Source organism: Neurospora tetraspora (assembly GCF_033439725.1).
Source record: "Neurospora tetraspora strain CBS 560.94 chromosome Unknown B0H65scaffold_5, whole genome shotgun sequence".
Lineage (NCBI taxonomy): Eukaryota > Fungi > Ascomycota > Sordariomycetes > Sordariales > Sordariaceae > Neurospora > Neurospora tetraspora.
The window spans coordinates 2,756,000-2,779,218 of NW_026944387.1; the positions used below are offsets into that span (position 1 = coordinate 2,756,000).

The window sequence follows — 23,219 nt, forward strand, 5'->3', positions numbered from 1 at the left end:
GTTCGTTAGCTTTTAAATATTCCTTTTATTAAATCAGAAATAATTATAATGTCGTAATTGAAGATAATTCGATACCTATCCGAAAGTAGAAACTATAGTTAGTAAAGAACGGAGTTATTCCTATAGTTTCTAATACTATATCATTACCCGCAAATTCCGCTAAATGGAATTAGCGAGCCTAGTCCGTTTATACCTAATTTATAAATATCCGTAAATATTATTTTATTTCTATATTAATATACTCTATATAAGTATTCGTTTAAGAGTAGAAAGCGGAATTTAATAATCTCTTAATAGCTAATCTTCTACAAATCGTAGCCTAGAATATTAATATAAATTAGGAAGGTTATAGAAGGTATATATACAATCGATAAAATAGTCAGCGAATTCCTCTACTTCTATAATTTTAGTAGTAATATAATATTGTATTTTAATAATGCGATCTCTTATAATAATAATATACTTAAATTTCTAACCTAAATAAATACTTTTTAGGAGAGGTAAAACGTAATCGACGGTAATATTATACTATAGTACGAAAGTAATTAGTATTAATTTTAAATACCTAACTTTAGCGCGCCGTAATACTTTTATCTTCGAATAAGCTAAGTGTCCCTTATAATAAGCTTTAATAGCCTTTATTATATTAAATTAATACTAATATTCGTTTACCTATACCCAAATCTTATCCCTACTAGTGTACCCTATTATTAATAAAGAGTAAACGCAATAAATTAATTATAAATAAGTAGTAGTATTATTTAAATTAACAAATATTCTCCCCCTATAGTAAACTTTATTTCCTATTATAGAGTATTCCACGAAAGCTACTTTCAATTTCTTTCTAATATATAGTTGCTACTTTAATTGGTTAAGATCCTGCAAATAGGCTACTACCTCTTATATAGACGTTAACTTCGTATAATTATCGTTAATAATATTATTAATTAACTATTTTAATTGTTCTAAAACGTCGAGGGCGAATAGGAAAACGTTATTATTAAAGTTTAAGGCTATAACAGAAATACTAAATAAGGTTTCTAAATACCTGTCTTCGAATTTAACCGGGTTAATTAAATTACAATTACGTACTTTCAAACAATAATCCTCTATATTTAGAAGTACATTTTCGGACTTCCTATTCAGGGTATTAAAACGTAGATTCTTCGAATCGGGAGTATAACGGATTAAAAAATCGAAGTGAAATAGGAATTAAAACTATTATATATAATATACGGTAAATTATTTATTCGCTATAAAAGTCTTTAAATTTTTATAATCCGTTAAAATATTAAATAGCTATTAAGCGCTCTCGAATTTGGGCTTCTCTTTTTCTAAAGTTCTCATAATAATTAGCAATTCCTTATTATAGATATTGTAATTATATTTCTAAGCAGTATGTTGTAATAAGAAATAAGTAATTGGGTATAGTATTCCGTTATCCTTATATTAGGATAGGGTGCCGCTAAAGGCCTAATTAGAAGCGTCGGTTTTAATGACTATTTTCTTTACCTAATTATATATATATAAAATACGTCTACTACTAAAGATTAGTTTTAGAATTTCAAAAGTAGTTTATTAAATTGAAGTCTAATCCTATTCTATATTCCTCTTTATAAAGTTGTAAAATAGTATTACTATCGACGAGAATCCTTTAATAAAACGACGGTAGAAATTGGTAAAGCCTAAGAAATTCTATAAAAAACTTTTAAAAGTAGAGGGCTATTAGTCCGTAATAATTTTAATTTTCTCTAAATTTATTTCGATACTTTTTAGTATAATAATTAGCCTAATGTATTTAGTTTTCTTAATATAGAATTAGTACTTATTAATATTTACTTGTAGGTTAGCTTTTACTAACTATTTTAGGACGTTGTTAATATACTTTTCGTATTTTACTTTATTATTGGAAAAAATTAGAATATCGTTTAAATACGCTGTTATATATATATTGAAAATGATGTATAGGATATTATTTACGTAGTTCTAAAAGGTACTGGAGGCGCCTTAGAATTTAAAAAGGTATACTAGGGATTCAAAGAGTCCAAAATGTATAATAAATACCGTAAATTATTCGTATTCCTCTATAATATAGATATAGTTAAAAGCGGCGATAATATTTAATTTAATAAAGATTTTTACTTTATAAATAGCGTCTAAAGTTTCCTTAATAAATAAGAAAGGGTATTTACTTTTAAAAATAACGTTATTAATTCTTTGGTAATTAATGTAAATACGTACACTTTTATTTAATTTCTTTATAAGAAGGATAGGAGAAACGGCTTCTAATTAAAATAACTAGATAAAATTCTTCTTAAGGTTATTATCTATTTATTTTTTAATTACGTTTAATTTATTTAAATTAAATAAGTGGGATAGAAAGTATAATAGTTATTCTCCTAATTTAAATTCGATCTTTAAATTGTAAACGTAATATAGGGGTATAACCGTAACCTTCTTTAGCCTAAAAACGTTAATATATTTCTAATATTAGCTAAGGAGCTATTCGTTATCTAATTATTAATTTTAGAAAGTTTATTAGCCTTCTTATAAAATTTGGTAATGTCCTCTTTAATAATTTTAATTATCTTAAGAATTTCCATGTAATATTCGAAATTTTTATCCTCTTTACTATTTAAGTATACTTCGTTAGCTACTTTAGCGGTTCGGATAGTAATCTTAGAGCCTTTACTCGCGTAGGCGTCGATTTGAGTATAAAAGCGCTTACGTAGTAAAATTTTATATTTAGCGCTTTTATTTACTATAATCTCCTTTACTATTTCTTCTATTAATGAATTCGTTAATAATCCTAATCCTAATTTTATTTCTATCCCTTCTATCCTTACCCTTCTATTAATAATACTTTTATTATTTCTTTATTCCTTAGGGTCTAGGACGCCTCCCTCTCTTTCTTTAGTCTAAACTTCCTCTTCCGCCCTAGCTTCCTTAATAATTTCTTTAATTTTTATACATAATATCTGGAAAGTCCGTAATTTATATATTTCGTAGAATTAATTAAAGTTTACTACGTTAAAATTCTTAATATCGCCCGGGTCGATAGGGTCGTTCGAATAATAAATTCGGTAGATTAGAATATAAGAATCTACGTTAGGCTTTTGTACCTTAATAATTAAGCGGTAAATTATAGGTTTAATTATAGGTTGAGTAGGTTCTAAAATAGTTAGGGTGTTAGAATGTATTTAGCGCGTTTTTGATTTCGCTAATTGCTATTTCGCAGCCTTCTTTATTTATTAGGTAAGTATAAGGTAGTTAACAGTTATAAGGTTGAAGTTTTTGAAAATAATAGGTTTAGGTTTAGAATTAGGATTATTCGTTTCTATAGGCGGTGTAGGAATTGTTACGCGGTTAATAATTTCGTGGTAACGTTTTTTATAATTTTATACTTTAAGTATTCGGTAGAAGGTAACTGGTAAATCTGTTAGCAAGTAGCAGTTAGCGTAGTTATTGGTAAAAGTAATAGAATTATCCGGTTAAAATACTGTAGGATTATAGTATTTTAATTAAAGTATATTAAAAATAACGAGGTAGTTAGCTATTAAATTGTAAATTAATATTAAAATTGTTTCTATATATCATCCGATCTTTAATTAGGTTTAATAATATTTAGTAATTAATCCTTTTAATATTCCGTTAACGAAATAGAGTGCCTTTAGTTTAGGGAGTCTTAAAAGCGGTATAGTTAATTAAACAACAAAAGAGCGGTCGATAAAGGCGAGCGTAGAGTATTTACTATCGATTAGAATAATATATTTACTTTTAGTATTACGCAATTTATAAACAATATAAGTAGAAAGGAGAATATAATTATTATTATAGCTATTAAAAATTAAATTCTTTAATTAAATTATTTTTAAATCTATTAAATCTATATCCTCCTCTTTTATTATAATTATTAAAGATGACGGCCTCTCTGTGTAATTTAATAGGGAGGCGCTGTATTTCCTATGTTATATTTAGCAGCGGGAGTGGCTAGGGTTGGAGTAATTACGGCGGCGGTAGGAGCAGCGGGAATGGTCTCTCCAATACTTATAGTGTTAATACGTACGGCATTATTATAGTTAGCCTATCCTATAGCGGGTTTAGCGGCGCTAGTATTATTATTACTATTACTATAATTGTAATTATTACGGTGATTCCTATTCCTCTTAGTACGAAGAATATTAGTATTGATACTATTTCGATAATTGATAATTTAGTAACCCTTTCTACTATAACGCTTATAAAGGTTATTTTAAAAGCGATAGTCTAGAATAATTTTATTGATTATTTTAATTAGTAAAATGTCGAAGGCGGTTATAGCGTCGATATTTATAGTATTACTATTTTAAATAGTAATACGTTCGGCGGTAGAAATATTACTTTTATTTCCTCCGTTATTAGAATTATTTTTATAAAAGTGGGTAGCGTTCTAGTTATGTTAATTATAGTCTTCGAAATTAGTACCAAATTTATAGTAGAGGGTAAATTATTTTTCTTAAGCGTTAAGAGCGGGAAGGTTTTACTAATATACGATTATATTGCGGATATTATTAGTAACCTTTATTTTAAAGTAATAGGGTTTTATAGTGTTGTGTAAAATGTATTAATTAATTAGAGTAGTAAATTTATTTTCGAAATTAAATTACTTCTATTCTTTATATATTTTTAAATTCTTGAACTTACGGCGGGATTTTAAAGTTAAGTTTATATAATTATATTTAGTATTTAAATAAATAAGGAAGTCTTTGCTAATTCTATACTTCCTTTTATCTATATCGGCCTCCTTTAATAGTAGTATAGTATAGGGGGATAAAGTGTAAAAAGTGGCGCTACTAAAATATTATAAGTTTTAAAATTAATAAAATTCGATTTTAGCATACTAAGTACGATAAAATTTAGTACGTTTAATTATAATATTACTTTCGCTGGTAAAGGTTTCAGGGTCTTTATTAATCCTTAATTTGGGGGCGGTAACGGATATATTGTCGTCGTTAGGTAAAGGGATAAATTTAGGTGGGATAATTTTTAGGCGGATAACTTTTTTAAAATCCTTAATAGTATTATTCTTCTCCTTAATTTTGGAAGTAACGTTTTTTTTAAATTTATTATATACTTCGTTAACATTATAAAAAAAAATATTAATATCGACGTAATTACTTTAAGTAATTATAAACTACTTTTCAAAGTAAATAACTGTATTATTTAGGTTTATAACTTTAATATTAAAATTAATAATTATAACGTTCTTATTGATAAGTACGTCTTCTACGGCGGTAATAAAATTATTAGCCTTAATTATATTTTTGTAAATAAATTAAGTAAGTGTAATAATTATGTAAGGGAAGGCGGCGTAGTAAGTAAATTGTAAAGCGAGGTCGAAAATAGATTATTTAATTAAATTACCCGGGTTTTAATTACCGTTAAGGGCCTCGGTAATATTATTAAATAATTATTCGTACGAAGGGTTAATAATTAAACCGATAATAGAAATTATAATATCGGTATCAATAATAAACGATATTGATTGATGTAATTAATAAAGTGAAAGGGGAAGGCTACTTTATAATTTAAAGAATAATATATTACTTTATAGGCGTTCTTTAGGAGGATTGTAGTACTATCTTAGTATTTTAGTTTATTATGGTATAATGAAGTTTTATCGCGATATAACGAGGAATCGCGGATACGTTAGAGAATTTTACGACGGCGGCGATAGAATTTTTAAATAAAATTATATATTCGTAGCGTGATGGTAGGTAGAATTAATTATTATAGGATAAGGCGACGGTTAGGGGGTAGGTTAGATATATATAATTGTACGAGGAGAGAAGGAGAGAGGTGTACGCAGGTCTGGCGATATAGGGCAGGGTACGAAGGCTATACTTAGAGCCAGGACCAAAGTACGTACATATATACGTAACGTGCTATTGGCTAATGGTAATAATGGTACGGTACGAGGCTCGACTGCCTATGGCGGGAGCCGTGTATGTGCAAAGCAGTTATAGGTAATCTTGTAATAATCTAATAATTTCTTAACATACGAAAAGGTATTAATATTCCTCTTTACTATTAAATAAGCGTTAACCTTTCATATAACTATTTATATAATAAATTATAATCTAAAAATAATATACTGATTAATCATCCTTTTAAATTAATATAATAAAGAATATTTACCTTAATACTAGGGTATTTTATTAAGTCCTCAATTCTTACCTAATTTTAATATTAAAGAAGGTTCGACTTCCTAAAGCGGAAACCCCCTTCGAAATTAAATTTAACCCCAAACTCTTTCTATACTTTCGTAAAGTATTAAGTGCGTTCGATAGGTTATATTTTAATGTAAGGGTTACTACTAAGGGGTAGAAGCTATAGTGTAAATATAAGGGTAATGTATTTATAAACGTTATATTAGCGTATAATTTTGTAGGGAGGATTACGTACGTATTGTTTGGTTAGGAGGGCTCCGCCAACGATATACGTGTTTTGAATTATACTATTGTATAAGGCGGGTTTAGTATCCCTAAAGGCTTCGTTTACTTAGCCGACGCAAATTATAATAATAGTTCCAAATTGCTTATATTATACTGTAATATACAATACTACCTATAGGAAATAGTTCGAACTAGCTTATGACCTATTATTTCCAAAAAGTTATTTAATTTACGTTACTCCTAATATCGGATAATTATCGAAAAGATAATTGGGAAATTAAAAGGGACTTTTAAAATCTATTACGTTACGCCTTCCTTCTCCCCAAGAATATAAATTAAAATCGTATATATTACCATAGCTTTATTAATTGGATTTTAGAATAAAATATATATAATTTCGAACCGGAAAATATAGAGGCAGATGCGTTTAATTTTAAGAAGCGCGAAATTGTAACGGAGTTTATACCCTTCGTCCTTATGACCGATATAATAAAGGATTAGGAACGGATTAGAGGAGTTAATAATTAAATAAATTAATAGTGCAACCGTATTATTAAAAGAATATAGAGTTCTTACTATAAGGAGCTACGTAAAAGAGGAGAGCTATAATAAAAGAGGGGAAATTAAAAGAGGGAGGTTAAAAGAGGGAGGTTACAAGAGGGAGGTTAAAAAAGGGAGGTTAAAAGAGGGAGGTTAAAAGAGGGAAATTAAAAGAAGGAAGGGAGAATTGGGGAGTAAATATATATATTTAGCGCCAACCGCCCAAACTACCCCCTAATTTGTTCGAATTCAATAGAATCGTATTTATTAAACTATAAATTCAAATCGCTGGATTACCCCCTAGAGTGTAACTTTCTTAAAAAATTAGTGCCTCAAATACTTAATTAGAAATTTTAGAAATCTTTAGATTTGAAATATAACGATATATTTAATATATTTAATATATTAATAAATATTAGCGCCGTTTATATATTTTTAGCGACCTGTACCCTCTACTGAAGGTATTTATAGAGTTATTAATATTTTTTACAAATATACTTCAAAATTAATATAAAGTATATATATCGATTTAGTTCGTTCTAACAATTAAAATAATAACTTTTTTATATATATACAATTTTTTTAGTATTAATATTTTGGTATAAAAGAAAGATAAGAAAGATAATAAAAATTAAATTTAGGGTCGTTCCTCCTTCCTATTCCCTCCCGTTTATAGGAACCCTATTTATATAAGTAAATTGTTATAGTACGCTACAATATAGCGTATTTATAGGTCTTATTGTAAAGTAATCGAATATAAAGCTAGATCGACTAAACTAATATTAAATATATTAAAATCCTCTTCCTATACTTATAAGTTTAGTAAATCCTCTTTATTAATAACCTTAACCCCTAACCGCTTCTTTAAAATTCGAAAGTATACTTCTTTCCTCTTCTTCGAAATAATTATGAAACGATACGCTTTGGTTTTAAACTACTCCTACTCTTAGAAAATAAATTCTACGATATTTGTATCAATTCTTTTTATCTAATTTTTGTTAAAGATATTAATTACTTTTCTAAATTACTTATACGATAGTACGGTGGCGATAGGCTCGACTTGCGTCTACGATTATAATATTTTCTTGGTCACAAATAGGGTATTTATTAAATATTTAAAGGATTTGATAATAGCGTTACTATTAAATTTCTTCTTTTTCTTCTTAGGGTTAGATGGGCTGGCGGTTTTCCTCTTACTGTCGCGAACGTAAATAAATACTTTTAATTCCCTATTAAAATTTTTATTGTTAGAATTGTACAGCGTATTTATTAGTAATACGTTTTTACATAACAGTAATACGTTAAATATTAAAACGTAACTTCTAATAGTACTCTAATTATTAGCGAACGCCTCCTCTATAAAAATACGGTACGGGAGGGTTTTATAGTAGAATTGTTAATATTCTTTATAATTCTATTATATTAGCGAATTAATATATTTATTATAATACCCTTTAAAAGTATATTAGATTAACCTTTAGAAAAGAATCCTAAATAGTATTCTCCGCGGTATATAACCCCGTTTTAATGTCGTATTCGAATTTAAATTAGCTAACGTACCCCCCTAAAGTTTACTAAGTACGCTATTTATATTTAAAATAGTTAACTTTATTATAAATTTAACCGACGTAGACTTCTATCCTGTATTTAATATAAAGGGTATTAACGATATTATTATATATTGTCTTTTTAAAGCCGCTTTTGTTTATAAGGCTATCGTCGCTAATATTTTAATATTTATAATAAAAAGATTTTTTATATTTTAATCTATTACTATAATTTTTTAGGGGTCTTCTTGTTAGTAAATCTAATAGAGGGGGTAAATATAATTTAATTAGATTAGGTAAAAGTAGGCGCTGCCTAATTAGCTATTTGTAATTAATTGGTATTGCCGGCTATCCTATTAGTAAATCGAGCGAGTCTTAATCGGTGTCACAGGTTGACATTAGCCTTATAGTGTGCCTTACGAGTTCTGCCTAGCAAGCAGAACATCGTCCTATCTTTTAGGTTTGGCTCACTAGGCATATGCACCCTAGCCTGTCATAGTATGTTCTACTTAACGTGGGGAGGTCAGGGGTTCAATTCCTCGTAGGGGCATTTTTCGAGAGCGATTTTGGAAGTCTCTTCCGTAAGTAGCATTGCATTCCTCCGTCGGCCTTGGTCGTAGACATTGTCTCCCGAGCGACAATTGGAATTGTAATGGTAGCGACGGTAATAAGAGTACTAAGAAATGCTAATCGCAGAGTAACTGAAAATGTCCTAGATTCCCCATTGGAACCATTGGTTTAGGTAGTGCTATAAGCCGTCGCATTGCGACAAATCCTTCGCGATATTGTCGCCTTCGCTTGGGTTGGACGAAGCCTTATCTTGAAGCTTCTTAGCTTCGCTTTAAGGGGAGGTAGTATTATAGGTTGACATTGGCCTTATAGTGTGCATTACGAGTTCTGCCTAGCAAGCAGAACATCGTCCTATCTTTTAGGTTTGGCTTACTAGGCATATACACCCTAGCCTATCATAATCGGGTATATGGCAGTTCTTGTTCAGGTAAAGATAACTTAGAAGGATAGGTAAACGAGGGTATAAATAATACAATATTTTTTATAATGTTGGTGTTACTATATTTCTAGAGATTTAGTGCATTAAACAGCACTCGGAAATTGTGTGCGGAAGTGTTTTTTGGGTGGAACTAGGTAGGGTTGAAAATCTCGGTATTTACCGCCAAAATCCGGTTTAGAACGGTCCGTACTATTCCTCTGAACAATACTTCCGAGACCCCATTTCCAGGTCCCATTTCCGAGGCGCCAAACACGCCCTAATAAGCGTAAGGTCTAGCTCCAAGTACCTCTCATACAAGTACCGTAATCAGGTACCCTTACCGCACCTCCTTGTTCAGGTCAACATCCAGCATCAATATAAACTGCGTACTTCACTTTCCTGACCTAACTTAATCGAGCATATATAACCAACGAAATTTATTCTTCTCCCGCATTCTCATTTCATATTGAGCGTTATTTGGGAGCGCCTTCTTGGTTCACGGATATCCTGACCACATTTCACTGACCGACGCACCACGGACGAGATGGACCACTCGACGACAACAAAGCCTACCACTGACACTGAGGCAACGGACCCTCAACAGATTGCTGGTCAGAAACGTGATGCCAGCGCAATCACAACAGTCAGTCCTGAAGGATATTCAACAAATTCTGGCGAGGGTCTGGGAATTGGCGAGGAAAGCAAAGGAGAAGGTGAAGCCAAACGCCCGAAGCTCAGCGAAGAGCAGACGAACAGTAACCGCAGAGATAACAACTCATATGCTGGTATAGAAGGCCGGCAATGCTTCGTCACAGTGGGCGCCACCGCCGGATTCCGCCCGTTGCTTTCAGAAGTCGTTAAACCAGAGTTCCTCACCTGTCTGGCCGACAACAACTTCGACCTACTCAAAGTACAATGCGGCGAGGACTTTGAGTGGTTCGATGCGCAAGTCAAATCTTTGCCTCCTAGTTCTGTCACCATAGAATGTTTTGCCTTTACAGAGAACATGACCAAGCACTATGTCCGGTCACGGGGCGTGAAGTCTGTGAGACTACCGGGTGTGGTGGTTGCTCACGCCGGTGAGATTGCCCGTTTCATCATCCTTTGTCTCTTTGAGAACATGAAATAACTAAGTGGCTAGGCTCTGGAACAATCCTGGAAGTGCTCCGACTTCAGGTACCATTGGTAGTCGTTCCGAACCCAACTCTGATGGACAACCACCAAGCTGAGCTTGCTGAAGAGTTGGAATCTACGGGAGATGCCGTGTACGGCAGACTAGGGTAGGTTCTCCCCCATTAATCATTTGTCCACCCATTCCTACCATCCGCATATTCCAGTCTAGATTGCTGATACCCGTCAACCCAGGAAATTGACCGAAGCGATCGCACGCTCGTTAGAACTAGTCGCCCAAGGTCCGCTCAAGCTCAAAGATCTCCCACCATACTCACCCCCACCGTTCCCGGTGCCCGAGTCGGAGCGCGTGACCTTGTTTGACTGGATGGCGCTAACTTGCTATCCAGACGAGCTACGCAAGCAGCAGCACTTGCAAGACCTCAAGAATGTTGAGGAGAGCTTTCAGCGAGAGGTAGAACAAGCCAAGGTGCCCCTGACAGAGACAGTTCAGGATCGTCTTCAGCGGGATCTTGACTAGGTATCATTGTTAGCGGCTCAGCTGGTGGCTTATGATCAGGGGCGGCGATTCTGGAAACTGTTTTTCAGCATGGGGAGTCCCATTTTCGCAAGAGAACTTGCATGCACCCTTACTGTGGTGTAACCGTTGAACTCACATATTTGGGTGGTCTTTGTCATGGTTACTGCGAACAATGTCACAACCGGATCTCTGACCTAGGCTCAGTCTGTTCCTGTCGAGTTCCGTGAGGGTTGTCGATGTCATATGAGCAATATCACCACCGTACAACAACAGCTGAAGCCCAATCTTCATCATCATTACCCAACCTTCATCACCATTGCTCAGAATCTCCCGAAACCTGTGGCGCTCAAGAATATACAGGATCTGTCTCCAGCTACCACATGGTACTATTATTGAGACCTTGCACAGCGAGGCCCATACCAGCAGATAAAACAAGCCCAGGGAGAATATCTAGCTGGATAGGCAGCAGGGTGTGTGGGGGCAGTTCTTTGCAAACACAATGACGCTGGCTCCCTGCTATTCATGTGGATGTCAGAAGTGGACGAGTCGGATCCTCATCCCGGAAGTGTGTTTATGGTTGTTTTGCCGCTGAGAAAAGGACCATAGATGTGTAGCGAATATTATTTCAAAAAGTACATAAGCAACGTAGCGATAATATTTAATGGTGATAAATCGCAAGGTTCACCATACTAGAAAATCTTGGGCAAGGGAGGAACAGCGTTTAATATTCTGGATTAGACAAAAAGCTGGCAAAAAATCTTGCATGAAATCATGATGACTGACAAAGGCCCAGTCCAACGAGACAACCACTGACGCTCAAAAGGAGGCACCCTCGACTCTAACTAACAACTCACAACTTCGCCTCCTCCTTCCCTGTCTTCTTCCTCCCCGGCGGCGGTCCCATCAACTCCAAAAACTCCTTACTAAGCACCCTCTTCTCCGTCCCCTCCCTTCCCTTCCACACCTTTCTAAACTCCTCATCCTCCTTCCTCCACACCTTCTCCAAATCCTTAGCAATGAACTCCGCCGCCTCCTCGGCACACCTAGTCGTCGCCTCCATCGGCACCAAATGCCCATAGCCCTCAACCGTCCGCACCTCCACCCTCCCCGCCTTCGCTCCGCCACTACCGTTCCAGCCCGTACCCGTAAGCTCTAGCTTCTCCTCGCGCGTCTCCGGAGGACAGACATCGGACGTGGAACCAAACACCCAGAGCACGCCGGGCCGGAGGTGCGGCAGGAAGTAAGTAGTCATAATGCCCTCGGCTCGGTAAAATTGGAAGTTAGAGTCAACAGCGTGATCCGGGGGCAAGTCCGGCACCGGCTGGTCTTGTTTCTTAGGGCGGTAGTAAGTGAAGCACTCCTGGTGTTTGGACGTCACGAGCGTCACTTCCTCCTTTTCTGGAGAAACCCGGCGCAAGCCATGGTCAATCAACACCTCCAGACATCTCGGGTCCCAAGTCTGGTAGAACTGATTCTTCCTGAACCCCTCCGCCGCCGCCTTTCGCGAAGGCCAGACATCCCGCCTATAGGCTGATTGCTTCATAGGCATGAAGCCGTAGGCGGGACCGCGCTTGGTGAATTTGGAGATGACCGGGTCGAGCAGGACGAGCGAGGAGAAGAGGCGCGGGTGCAAAAGCGACAAAGAGACGATGGTGTTGCCGCCGAAGGAGTGGCCGATTCCGACTAAAGGGCGCGGCATCTCGCGCCGAAGGGCGTTGACGACGCAGAGGAGGTCGCGCGCGTGGTCGTACCAGGATGGGTCGTTGCCCAGACTGGACTCGTTGATCAGACCCGATTGGCCTTGCCAGGCGGCGTCGGCGATGAAGATGGAGCGGATTCTGATGCCCCGGGCGGAGAGGGCTTTGGCGAGGTCTTCCCAGAGGGGCTCGTAGAGTTCCTGTATATGGGTGTTAGTGATTGATGAACACAAGTTGTGGGTAAGTGTTTGTGAGAGTAACTGACCTTGACGAAGCCATTGGCGTGAGCACCGATGATGGTCAGGTCGCCTGGTTGAGGATTGGGGTTGCTCTTGGGGATGTATTGCTTTACGGAGAGATACAGGATCTCTTCTTGGGAGTTGGCGGTAGCATGGGCATAATCACGGATGTGTTGACCCTCGACTTTGTGCTCCTTGATGATGAAGGAGGAGGCCATTATGCCGGTGGGTGAGGATGAGTGTGTCCTTTCTTCCGATTGCTTGTTTTGATATTCCCTGATGTTTGTGTACAAGTTGATATGTTGACAGTTGTTGTGTCACACTTCAGGCGTGTAGTCGTTTGTGTTGTGTGCCTTGAGTGTATATCTCGAGTGATGGACGTGCCAATCGGATGAGACAAGCGACAACTCTGATATGATCGAGAAACTGACGAGTCGGGTTGAGGAGCTTCTGGTAAAACGATCAAATGGGGTTCACGGGGAGATCAAATAAAGAAGTGTTGACTAAAGTCCGGGGTTGTCGATCGTGGGCTTTATGCCTCGGCAGTTCGTCCCGTAACAGTCGGCTCAACCATAACCCATCGTGGCGCCGGCTGTTGTGTTAGCGACTAGCCCCGGAAATCGACCCCCGGATTCCATTGCGTGATACCGTACACTATCAGTTTTCGACAACTCGTTGTTTATATGATTGAGAACCATGTTTCAATTGAATGAGGGAGATATTATGTGACTATCGCTCATCTGTAGTGCTTGGTGTTGTGCCAAAGCTCTTTTGAATTGTAGCGGTGATCGGCAATCCATCAAACCTGGAACTTATCGTAGTCGGCGTGTAAGTCGGGTACGTACCAGGTACGGCCATAAGACAGTGCCTCACATCGAAAACGGCTAGTATGAACACATTACAAACAAGAAAGGTCATCAATCAACCTCTTCCCTTCCAGATTCAACGAAGAACCATTGAGGCAGCTTTTCGGTGTTTTCTGGCAGTTCGTGACTTGTCGAGGTTATTAAGAGTGCATCCCCAATCCCGAACACTTAAACATGGAAAGCGGGGGAATGTAGAGTAAGTAGGTACCATTAAACTGTAGCAGACGGTTATTCCGCGGTCATGTGATACAGCGTGCCTGGCTCGCGTCATGGCCCCACACGGGCTTTTTCCGATCGCGTCGCCCTGCAGTGGCCCCAATTTGCCAGTGGCAGACAAACAAAAGACAATTGAACGTTCTTCCAATCAACAACCACTGGTCGCATCGCCAATCCGCATCTGCCTGTCGCTTTTCACAAACCATCACCCTCACTTCTGGCCACCATTTGCCCATGGAAATCGATTAGAGTCGACTCAAGACTCGGCGCTTCGACGCTTCCTGTATAACCTGTAATTAATCGAGCGAAATCGCGTTTACACCACCAAAATGGCCGGAGAAAACGAGAAGCCGGGTCTGCTGGACAGCTGCTTCATCTACTTTGTGCAAAGCAAGTCACTGTCGGCTAGTCTGATCTCAGAAGTATGTCTTTTCTACTTGCTCTGATGCGTGGTTTACAGATCCCCTAACATCTCGGCAATTTGTAGCTGTCCAAGCTTGTACAAAAGCATGGCGCCCAAGTCCTCGAGCCAACGAAAGACGGCAAAATCCCTTTAGAACACGCGACCCATATTGTCGCCAACACGATCGACTTCGAGCAGTATCACGATGCCCTCCAATACATGATCCCTGTCGTCAACACCAACTGGATCAAAATCACGCTAGCACGGAACAAGGTCGCCCAAGTGAGGCCGTACTCCCCCGATCCTAGAATGATCTTCTCCAATGTCATCCTCACCTGTGCCGATATCCCCGAGTCCGACAAGGAGACCATTATTGGTGCGACCATGGCGCTTGGTGGTATGGAATCAAAGGACTTGACGCGTCAAACCACCCATATTTGCGCCCTGTCCATGGACCACGAAAAGTGCCAGGAGGCCCAGAAGAAGAACCCCAAGTGCAAGATTGTCCTACCGCACTGGTTCGATGACTGCTTTAGGCTAGGGAGGCGAATCAGCGAAGCACCTTATATGCTCCCCGACCCCGAGATCTTGCGCACAGGGCCCGACGAAGATATCAAAATCCCAACGAGCGAGGCCGTGGAAGGTGCCACGTCCGTTATACCTAGTGCTGTAATGCCGGGGAAGGAGAGGGAAAAGGTTGTCGTCTTCGCTCAGAAGAAGGTCATGATATCTCAAGATCTCCCTATCAACGCCCGGCTGCGAAACATCTTAAACACTCTGATCGAGCAAAGCGACGGCGAGGTCGTGGATGATGTCGATGCATGCGATATGTATGTGTGCCAATATCGCGACGGGGACGACTATCAACGGGCGGCACAGCAAGGGAAGGACGTGGGTAACCTTGCCTGGCTCTACTATCTCATCGTACATAATGAATGGACGAGGCCTACACGACGACTTCTGCACTACCCGATACCACGAGCCGGAATCCCCGGGTTCCAGAATATGAAGATCACACTATCGAACTACGGAGGTGATGCTCGAGTATACCTCGAAAACCTCATTACTGCGGCGGGCGCAACATACACCAAGACCATGAAAGCCGACAATACCCACCTGATCACGGCTCGGATGAACGGTGAGAAGTGTGAGGCGGCCAAGGAATGGAACATTGAGATTGTCAACCATCTCTGGATCGAAGATAGCTACGCCAAGTGCGAAGCTCAGACATTTTCTAACCCCAGGTACCAACACTTCCCGCCTAGGACAAATCTAGGCGAGATCATTGGCAGCACCTTTTTCGACGAACAGAAGCTGCGCGAGGTATACTTCCCCGGTGGTGAAGAAGCTCTTAGCACGGCAGCGAAGAAAAGGCGCAAGGCGAATGACGCTGCAAACAAGAATGTGGATGCTTCCAACTTGGCAGAGACCGATGCCGGCATCGCAAGCGAATCGAGCCCACTCGGATCAAAGGCAGCCAGCAGGCCACCTCGAGGGACGCAGAATAAGCAAAATCTCCAAACGCCAGCAAAGACCACCCGGACTACACGAAATGGAAAGGAAAACCATACGCCATCAGTGATGTCCAGCGGTAGCCGTAGCGCCAAGGATAAGGCGCTGTCCAAGCTGCACCAGCTGGCACCGGATATCGCTTTGTATGAGAAGGAAAAGAAGCGCACAGGAAAGGACGGTCCATGGGGCGGCAAGCGGGCAGCAGACCAGATCGACCGGGATCGGAGCGTGAAGGAGTCAAGTCCAGCAGAAGGCGAGGACGAGGAGGACGAGACGGGCCAGAAGCGCCCGGCCAAGAAGGCTAGGGTCTCGTCAGGCCCAGTAGAGATGCGCATCTGCTTGACAGGCTACAAGAGATGGGTAAATGACAAAATGCGAGAGGAGGCAGATAGGGTGAGTGATGGTTACTTTGCCCTGACGCATGCATAACATTGCCAGCTAACTTGACAACCACCAGCGAAAACTGCGCGCCATGGGCATACAAATTGTTCAAGACAACGTTCCCTGCGACTACCTCGCCGCGCCGCGTATGGTTAGAACTATGAAGTTTCTCCGTTGTCTGGCTCGCGGCCCAGAGGTCATCTCGTCCGACTTCGTCACCGCTTGCATCGAAGCCGGCAAGGTCCTCCCCATCAAGGACTACCTGCTCGTCGACAAGGAAAACGAAGCCCGTTTCGGCGTCACCCTCGAGACGGCCATCTCGCGCGCCCGCGCCAACCGCAGCCGTCTGCTCTGGGGCGTGCCCATCTTCTGCACGGCTGAGATCAAGAACGGGGTGCAGAGCTACCAGACCATCGCCGAGGCCAACGGAGCCATCTTCAAGGTTTTCCGTGGTCGCGGAGGGTCGGCCATCAAGCCTACTACGCCCGAGGAAGACGGAGGGGCACCGCCTGAGCCGGTCTACTTGTTGACGTCTCCGAGCGCGGCTGAGAAGGCGCTGTGGCCGAAGTTCGAGGAGATGGCGAAGAAGGGGAACATGGAGCCGAGGATCGTGGTGTCGGATTGGTTGTTGGATGTGGCGATGAAGCAGGAGCTGACGTTTGATCCTAAGTACTTGGCGGTTAGGTACTTTGCTGAGAATCCGCCGTTTTGAGGCTCCTACATACTAGGTAGGAATGGATAGGGCGGATATGGGCGGTTAATGTGATCGTTTACACACACTGTTGTTCTCAGGTAGAATTATGGCATGGCGGGTTCATTGTTCTTTTTTTTTTTTTGTTTTGTTGGAGGGGTGGCAGGCTGGAGTGGTGGGTGGGTAAGGTGTACATAAATATTCACCGGCGCGACTGGTTGAGTTGAGAAATCCCATTCTGGGATGTCTTTCTTTGCAGTTTAGGTAAACGAGTGAATGACTTAGGTAGATATCCGCATTTATGTTCATCGAGTAGTTCAAATGTTATACACCATCATAGCGAATTATTCAAAGTATTAACAAACCACTTCTCCGATTTGCGATGCTCCTTCATTTGTTCTTCATTATCGTCCTCCTCGAAGGGGACCCTTCTTCGTTCACGATGTTACTACCAAATCTCGGCGAGGCTCTCAACCAAGTCTGTAAATGGAGGAAACCGTACACATACACCTGGACATAGCCGACCGATATGGGTGGGCCGAGAAGCGGCGATACCCCTGGCTGGGGAAGCTCTGAGCATGTGAGAAAGAATTTGTGATGACTGATGGCGACAGAGTCCGAATGACACCCTACAGTGGAATTTGCCGTGCGATGAGGAGAGTGATAATTTTATATTAGGGAGAGCAGTAGCTAGGTTAAAGTCGGTGGCGCCGGGAAATGAACGCTAAGGATTGATAAAAGAAAGAATACGGACGCTGTGTGAAAAGCAACCGACGCTGGTAGTGATGATGAAAAAGAAAGAAAGAAAAAAGGAAGAAAAAAAGCTGGGAAACCACTTGGAAAACCCAGTTCGCTATGTGTAGAGATATTCGCTGGTAGATATTCGCTGTGGTGAACTCACCATGGGAGAGTGCCCAGGACTTGCCCGGACAGCTCTCCCATAGCTGGGCGTTGGGGAAAAACACCGAAAAGCTGCTCTCGACCTGAATCGAACGGATGACCTTGCGGTTCACAACCCCACGTGGTAGCCACTCGACTACTAGACCACAACGGGACTTTGATATCCACTGATAATCCTATATAGGCATAGAGATCTCCGAATCCCCCCTCGCTGCAAATTTCCATCCCAACATCTGGTCCGAACATCTGCGATTTCGAACAACCCTCCAAACTTTTGCACTTTTCATTATCATCGAAGAATCTACTACCAAGAAAAGACTTATTCATACGCTCATGCAGTGCTTGATATCTCTTTTTCGCAACCAGCGCACTCCAAAAGGGTGCTGTTTTGGGTGTATCGCTGCATTCTAGGAGACACAGGCTCACAACAGCTTCAGCCACGCCGTTGGAAGACATGGCTCGCGGATGAATATCAAGTGGCTAGTAATACGAGTGTACACATACCTGATGAAGATGGGTGACACTGCCGTCCCGTTCACGGAATTGTCTTGTGTGCCTGTCGAACGGTTCCTGCAGCGGGCGGGCGGTGTGACAAGCTTTCACCAATCATGTCCACTTATGCCGCATTTGCACGCTTGCTGTTTCGAAAAGCAGAATGATACACTAGATGTCCGACCTTGGGAGACATGAGAAAGCTCGGAGATTATCACAAATACACTGAGCTTCTTGCAAGAAAATCAGAGGATCACCTTGCTCAGTTCCATGTTTTACAAAACTGACTCAACCGAACCATCCAAGCCACAGACAATGTTCATCTCATCTCTTGTTTCGAACGAACGAACCGAGCCGCCGAAGAACTCCACCGAGATCCGTCCCACGCGACGACGATAGACTGTTATCAGATCTTTCATCCGTACTGTACGTGCATAACGTGTGCAAAATCTCCACTTTCTTTCCACTCAAGTTTCCACGTTTCCACTCTTCTCGTTTTCTTACGCAGGAATGCCCACTTTTGATGGGACGAGCAAGGAGAGAAAGATCTGATAACTCGCCGGTGGAGCTCCGAAGCAAGAGAGCTGAGAGTGTCCCCGAAATAAGCGCACCATGGAAGTCCTCGTTGTTTCAGGGGCCAACAAGATCAAGGAAGATATCGGATCGGAGGAGGGGGAATTCGGGGAAGGGCAAAAGAGAAGCTACGGGACGAGTGTTTGGATGTTTTTTGTTTACATGTTGACTTTTTACATATGTAGAAGGCGGTCTGCATCGAGGGGCAACAAGGGGGCATGCACGGCAGCACGAGCACGGCAAGGTAGCTTAACTACCCCTACCTATCCCATTCAGGAACACAAGAAAAACAATCCCTGAGATACGCGAAAACGGGGACGGGGGATCGGGTCTCGCAAACTGACGAATTTGCGGAGGCGAGTCGCCTTTGTCCGCCGTGCTAGGTGCCACCTCACCAGCTACCAGCCCACCAGGTGGAAGCTGGCATGGCACGTTCGCATGGCTTGATCTACCAATTTTTTGTGGGGTTCAACTTTTGTTCCGTCCGACCTGCCACGCCTTTTTTTGAGTCTCTTCTTCAATGTTGAAGTTCAGACAGAATCGCATTTGTAGGTAGGTGCAAGTATCTACGATATAAGTGGCAGTTGCAATAATCGCCCATGTTTGCTTTCTGTGACTTCTCCAACTGAGACAGTCTACCTGACTAGGTGGTGATGGCTTCCCTTCCAGCTTGTGCTGCGGTTCGCCCATCTTGTCCCAAGCTCAGAAAGCTCTCCGCTTGACGTGAATGCTACCCCTTTGATGAGGATTCTCCGACATCGTCCTTCAAATCCATCTGCGACCCATCGAGACCCTTGTCCCGACCTGCTTGAGTATCGCTGGTCGTGCAGTAGAAGGCCTTGGCCTGGTCGGGAGCCACGCTCGATTGGTATTGTCTGGACCCTTTTTACGCATTGTTCCCTGCCGGCAAGTGGCCGCACTCTAGGAACAACAAATGCTATATGAACCTCCTATGCCCCCCATCTTCGTCTGACTTTGAATCTCTTCTTTTTTTATCTCTTCTTTCCATCCATACCCCTTCAGTTTTGGTCCCCGAGACGAACAGAAAGAAACATCACATCTTGATCCTTGATCGAGATATCAACAAAAAAGGTGTGTATCAAACCCGGCAATAATCATTGCACATCACCCTTCCCCCCCTGTCCACCAGCCAGTCCAATATCGGCGCCGGAGAAGCTTGGTCCATGCGTTTTTGTTGGGCGTGGTTGCGGCGGCTTGGCCAAAGTCTGATAGCCCAGATTTGTTGTTGTCAAGAGAGACATGGGAAAGGGGCAATTCAGGGGCGGCAGCATTGGCAGGCGCACTAGCCTGAGTCGACTGGCGTGATGGCAGGATTGGCAGGTCCCTTGGTCACATTTTTTGCTGCTGGGAATGGAACCACCTGGCATTCTAGGGCCACCCAAAAGGTGACCCCAGCCTTCTGGACCTCTAGAATGAAGAAAGAGAGCTCGCTGGCGACAACGGCGCCAAACAGCGGTGAAAAAGGGGCCAGAGTTGGGGTTGGATCGTTCCGTTGGACGGGATGTGATGGCCTCTGCCAAAAGATAGGACGACGGGACACGCGCTAACCCCAAACTTGCCCCTCCGTAGACAGGAGCACAGGCACTTTTCTACGCCAGGACCCCCAATCTCTCAAAGCAACCCCTCCCCTGAACGGGACACGACAATCTTCTCCTCCTTCTTTTTTACTCCATATTCTTGCCCTTCTCTCCCCTTCCTCTCCTCCGTTACTTCCCCTTCCTCACTTCCCTCAATCTTCCCTCGACGTTAATCGCCAGACCCCAATTGCCCACACAAAGATGGCCACCCGTCCCCAGAACATTGGCATCAAGGCCATCGAAATCTACTTCCCCAGCCAGGTACGTCCAACACGCTGTGCTAGCTGCGTACGCGCGCATAGCTCCGGATGACGCCCCTCCCCCTTTTTTGCAGCCCTCCAAAGAAACAAGAGATTACCTCTCGCCTACCGCAGCAGCACATATCCTGCTTTCTGCCGGCTTTTGCTCGCTGCGCTTTTGCTTCGCACACAGGCAATACCAAACTGACAGCTGTCATCTGTACTTTAGTATGTGGAGCAATCCGAGCTCGAAGAGTTCGATGGCGTTAGCGCGGGCAAGTACACAATCGGTCTCGGCCAGACCAAGATGGCCTTCTGCGACGACCGTGAGGGTGAGTTCTCTCCTTTCCTCCCATTCGGGTACACCTCTGCGCGCCTTTTCAGGGGCTGATTTGCCATGTGCCTGCAGACATCTACTCGCTCGCCCTGACTGCCGTCTCCCGCCTCCTCAAGAACTATGAGATCGACACCAACACGATCGGCCGCCTCGAGGTCGGTACCGAGACCCTTCTCGACAAGTCCAAGTCCGTCAAGTCCGTCCTGATGCAGCTTTTCGGCAAGAACACCAACATTGAGGGTGTTGATACCATCAACGCCTGCTACGGTGGTACCAACGCTTTTTTCAACTCCATCAACTGGATCGAGTCCTCCGCCTGGGACGGCCGTGACGCCATTGTCGTCGCTGGTGATATCGCCCTCTACGCCAAGGGCAATGCCCGCCCTACCGGTGGTGCCGGCTGCGTTGCCATGCTTGTCGGCCCTGATGCCCCTATTGCCGTCGAGCCTGGTCTCCGCGGCAGCTACATGGCCCACGCCTACGATTTCTACAAGCCCGACCTGACCAGCGAGTATCCCTACGTCGATGGTCACTACTCCGTCAACTGCTACACCGAGGCTCTTGACGGCGCCTACCGCGCCTACAACCAGCGCGAGAAGCTCCTCACAAAGGGTGTGAACGGCCACTCCGAGGACAGCACCAAGACCCCCTTGGACCGCTTCGACTACCTTGCCTTCCACGCCCCTACCTGCAAGCTCGTCCAGAAGTCGTATGCTCGCCTCCTCTACCACGACTACCTCGCCAACCCCGAGAGCCCCGTCTTTGCCGAGGTTCCTCCCGAGGTTCGCGACATGGACTACAAGAAGTCCCTGACCGACAAGGTCGTTGAGAAGACCTTCATGGCTCTCACCAAGAAGCGCTTCCAGGAGCGCGTCAACCCCGCCATCCAGGTCCCTACCCTCTGCGGTAACATGTACTGCGGTAGCGTTTGGGGCGGTCTCGCCTCCCTCCTCGGCCACGTCGACAGCGCCCAGCTTGAGGGCAAGAGGATAGGCCTCTTCAGCTACGGCTCCGGTCTCGCTGCCTCTTTCTGCTCTTTCCGCGTCACTGGCAGCACCGAGAAGCTCGCCAAGACCCTCAACCTCCCCGCCAGACTCGCTGCCCGCCGGGCCGTTCCCCCCGAGTCTTACGATGCTGTGAGTACCCCCGACTGACTCAATCGGAAATTGCCAAACACGATGCTAACGATTGTTTGTACAGATGTGCGACCTCCGCAAGCAGGCCCATCTCCAGAAGAACTTTACCCCCAAGGGTGAGGTCTCTACTCTCGAGCCCGGCACTTACTACCTCGAGAACGTCGATGACATGTTCAAGAGGACATACTCCATCAAGGCTTAAACGTCTTGATAATGGAAAAAGGAAGGGAGGAATTCGCATTATACCACTATACATTAATTAGGCTGGCTTGGGTCAGGCATAGAGAGTTGGAGACCGCGATGATTTCACGTACACTTTGTCATGACTTTATGGAGTAAGTGAAACCAGGGGGTCCGGTTGTCTATCTACTTAGAACTGGGAAGGTTCAAGCAAAGGGGTTGCTGGTTTGATATCCAAACGCGCTCTAGAAAGTGGGAGACTTGGGAAGGGAAGGGAAATAAAGGGAAAGACAGGAAGAAGAAAACAAGCAAAAGCTGAAAAGGCAAGAAAGCTTTGCGATTCTTCTTACACATATTACACATATACCTTATACTAATACTCATCGGCGATCATGGCCGGTTGATGGCTCATCAGGACCGGGGATTTTATGTAAATATACATGTTACATGATCAAATCCGAAGATGATCAGGACTTGAACAAGACACTTGTACGCATTTTCATATGGATGATGTTGTGATCCGCGTTATTGCTTTCATCCAATCTAAACACACCAGACCCAGCCGCACATTTCTATCATCCCATGTTTTAACCCTCTCT

General features: G+C 42.3%; 4 protein-coding genes and 1 non-coding gene across 5 annotated transcripts; 3 read left to right on the forward strand and 2 right to left on the reverse strand.

Moving 5' to 3' along the window:
- Positions 1–9,922: 9,922 nt before the first annotated feature.
- Positions 9,923–11,278, forward strand: B0H65DRAFT_234462 (glycosyltransferase family 28 C-terminal domain-containing protein). Its single transcript, XM_062822236.1, has 3 exons — positions 9,923–10,588; positions 10,651–10,789; positions 10,875–11,278. Exons 1-3 carry the CDS (start codon positions 10,054–10,056, stop codon positions 11,158–11,160), a joined length of 960 nt encoding a protein of 319 aa, XP_062680734.1. The 5' UTR covers positions 9,923–10,053; the 3' UTR covers positions 11,161–11,278.
- A 564-nt stretch (positions 11,279–11,842) lies between these two features.
- Positions 11,843–13,569, reverse strand: B0H65DRAFT_234451 (Alpha/beta hydrolase family-domain-containing protein). The gene is made up of 2 exons (XM_062822235.1): positions 13,123–13,569; positions 11,843–13,057 (listed from the first exon to the last, which is right to left on the reverse strand). Exons 1-2 carry the CDS (start codon positions 13,312–13,314, stop codon positions 12,011–12,013), a joined length of 1,239 nt encoding a protein of 412 aa, XP_062680735.1. The 5' UTR covers positions 13,315–13,569; the 3' UTR covers positions 11,843–12,010.
- A 731-nt stretch (positions 13,570–14,300) lies between these two features.
- On the forward strand, positions 14,301–17,346 carry B0H65DRAFT_469809 (BRCT domain-containing protein). Its single transcript, XM_062827033.1, has 3 exons — positions 14,301–14,600; positions 14,666–16,486; positions 16,551–17,346. The coding sequence occupies exons 1-3, from the start codon at positions 14,508–14,510 to the stop codon at positions 17,184–17,186; spliced, it is 2,550 nt and encodes an 849-aa protein (XP_062680736.1). The 5' UTR covers positions 14,301–14,507; the 3' UTR covers positions 17,187–17,346.
- Positions 17,347–18,138: 792 nt separating this feature from the next.
- On the reverse strand, positions 18,139–18,211 carry B0H65DRAFT_t323. The gene has a single exon. It is a non-coding gene; the product is annotated as a tRNA-His (tRNA).
- A 2,477-nt stretch (positions 18,212–20,688) lies between these two features.
- Positions 20,689–23,119, forward strand: B0H65DRAFT_234548 (putative hydroxymethylglutaryl-CoA synthase). Its single transcript, XM_062822239.1, has 4 exons — positions 20,689–20,989; positions 21,197–21,299; positions 21,377–22,440; positions 22,505–23,119. The coding sequence occupies exons 1-4, from the start codon at positions 20,930–20,932 to the stop codon at positions 22,640–22,642; spliced, it is 1,365 nt and encodes a 454-aa protein (XP_062680737.1). The 5' UTR covers positions 20,689–20,929; the 3' UTR covers positions 22,643–23,119.
- The last annotated feature ends 100 nt before the right edge of the window (positions 23,120–23,219 follow it).

Bases quoted from the DNA above. Each gene is read 5' to 3' on its own strand.
- B0H65DRAFT_234462 (XM_062822236.1), top strand. From the start codon at position 10,054: ATGGACCACTCGACGACAACAAAGCCTACCACTGACACTGAGGCAACG. The intron at 10,589-10,650 runs GTGAGATTGCCC...CTAAGTGGCTAG, and splicing joins TGTGGTGGTTGCTCACGCCG to GCTCTGGAACAATCCTGGAA. The intron at 10,790-10,874 runs GTAGGTTCTCCC...CCGTCAACCCAG, and splicing joins GCCGTGTACGGCAGACTAGG to GAAATTGACCGAAGCGATCG.
- B0H65DRAFT_469809 (XM_062827033.1), top strand. From the start codon at position 14,508: ATGGCCGGAGAAAACGAGAAGCCGGGTCTGCTGGACAGCTGCTTCATC. The intron at 14,601-14,665 runs GTATGTCTTTTC...GGCAATTTGTAG, and splicing joins CGGCTAGTCTGATCTCAGAA to CTGTCCAAGCTTGTACAAAA. The intron at 16,487-16,550 runs GTGAGTGATGGT...GACAACCACCAG, and splicing joins TGCGAGAGGAGGCAGATAGG to CGAAAACTGCGCGCCATGGG.
- B0H65DRAFT_234548 (XM_062822239.1), top strand. From the start codon at position 20,930: ATGGCCACCCGTCCCCAGAACATTGGCATCAAGGCCATCGAAATCTAC. The intron at 21,300-21,376 runs GTGAGTTCTCTC...ATGTGCCTGCAG, and splicing joins CTTCTGCGACGACCGTGAGG to ACATCTACTCGCTCGCCCTG. The intron at 22,441-22,504 runs GTGAGTACCCCC...TTGTTTGTACAG, and splicing joins CCCCCGAGTCTTACGATGCT to ATGTGCGACCTCCGCAAGCA.
- B0H65DRAFT_234451 (XM_062822235.1), bottom strand. From the start codon at position 13,314: ATGGCCTCCTCCTTCATCATCAAGGAGCACAAAGTCGAGGGTCAACAC. The intron at 13,058-13,122 runs GTCAGTTACTCT...ACCCATATACAG, and splicing joins ACGCCAATGGCTTCGTCAAG to GAACTCTACGAGCCCCTCTG.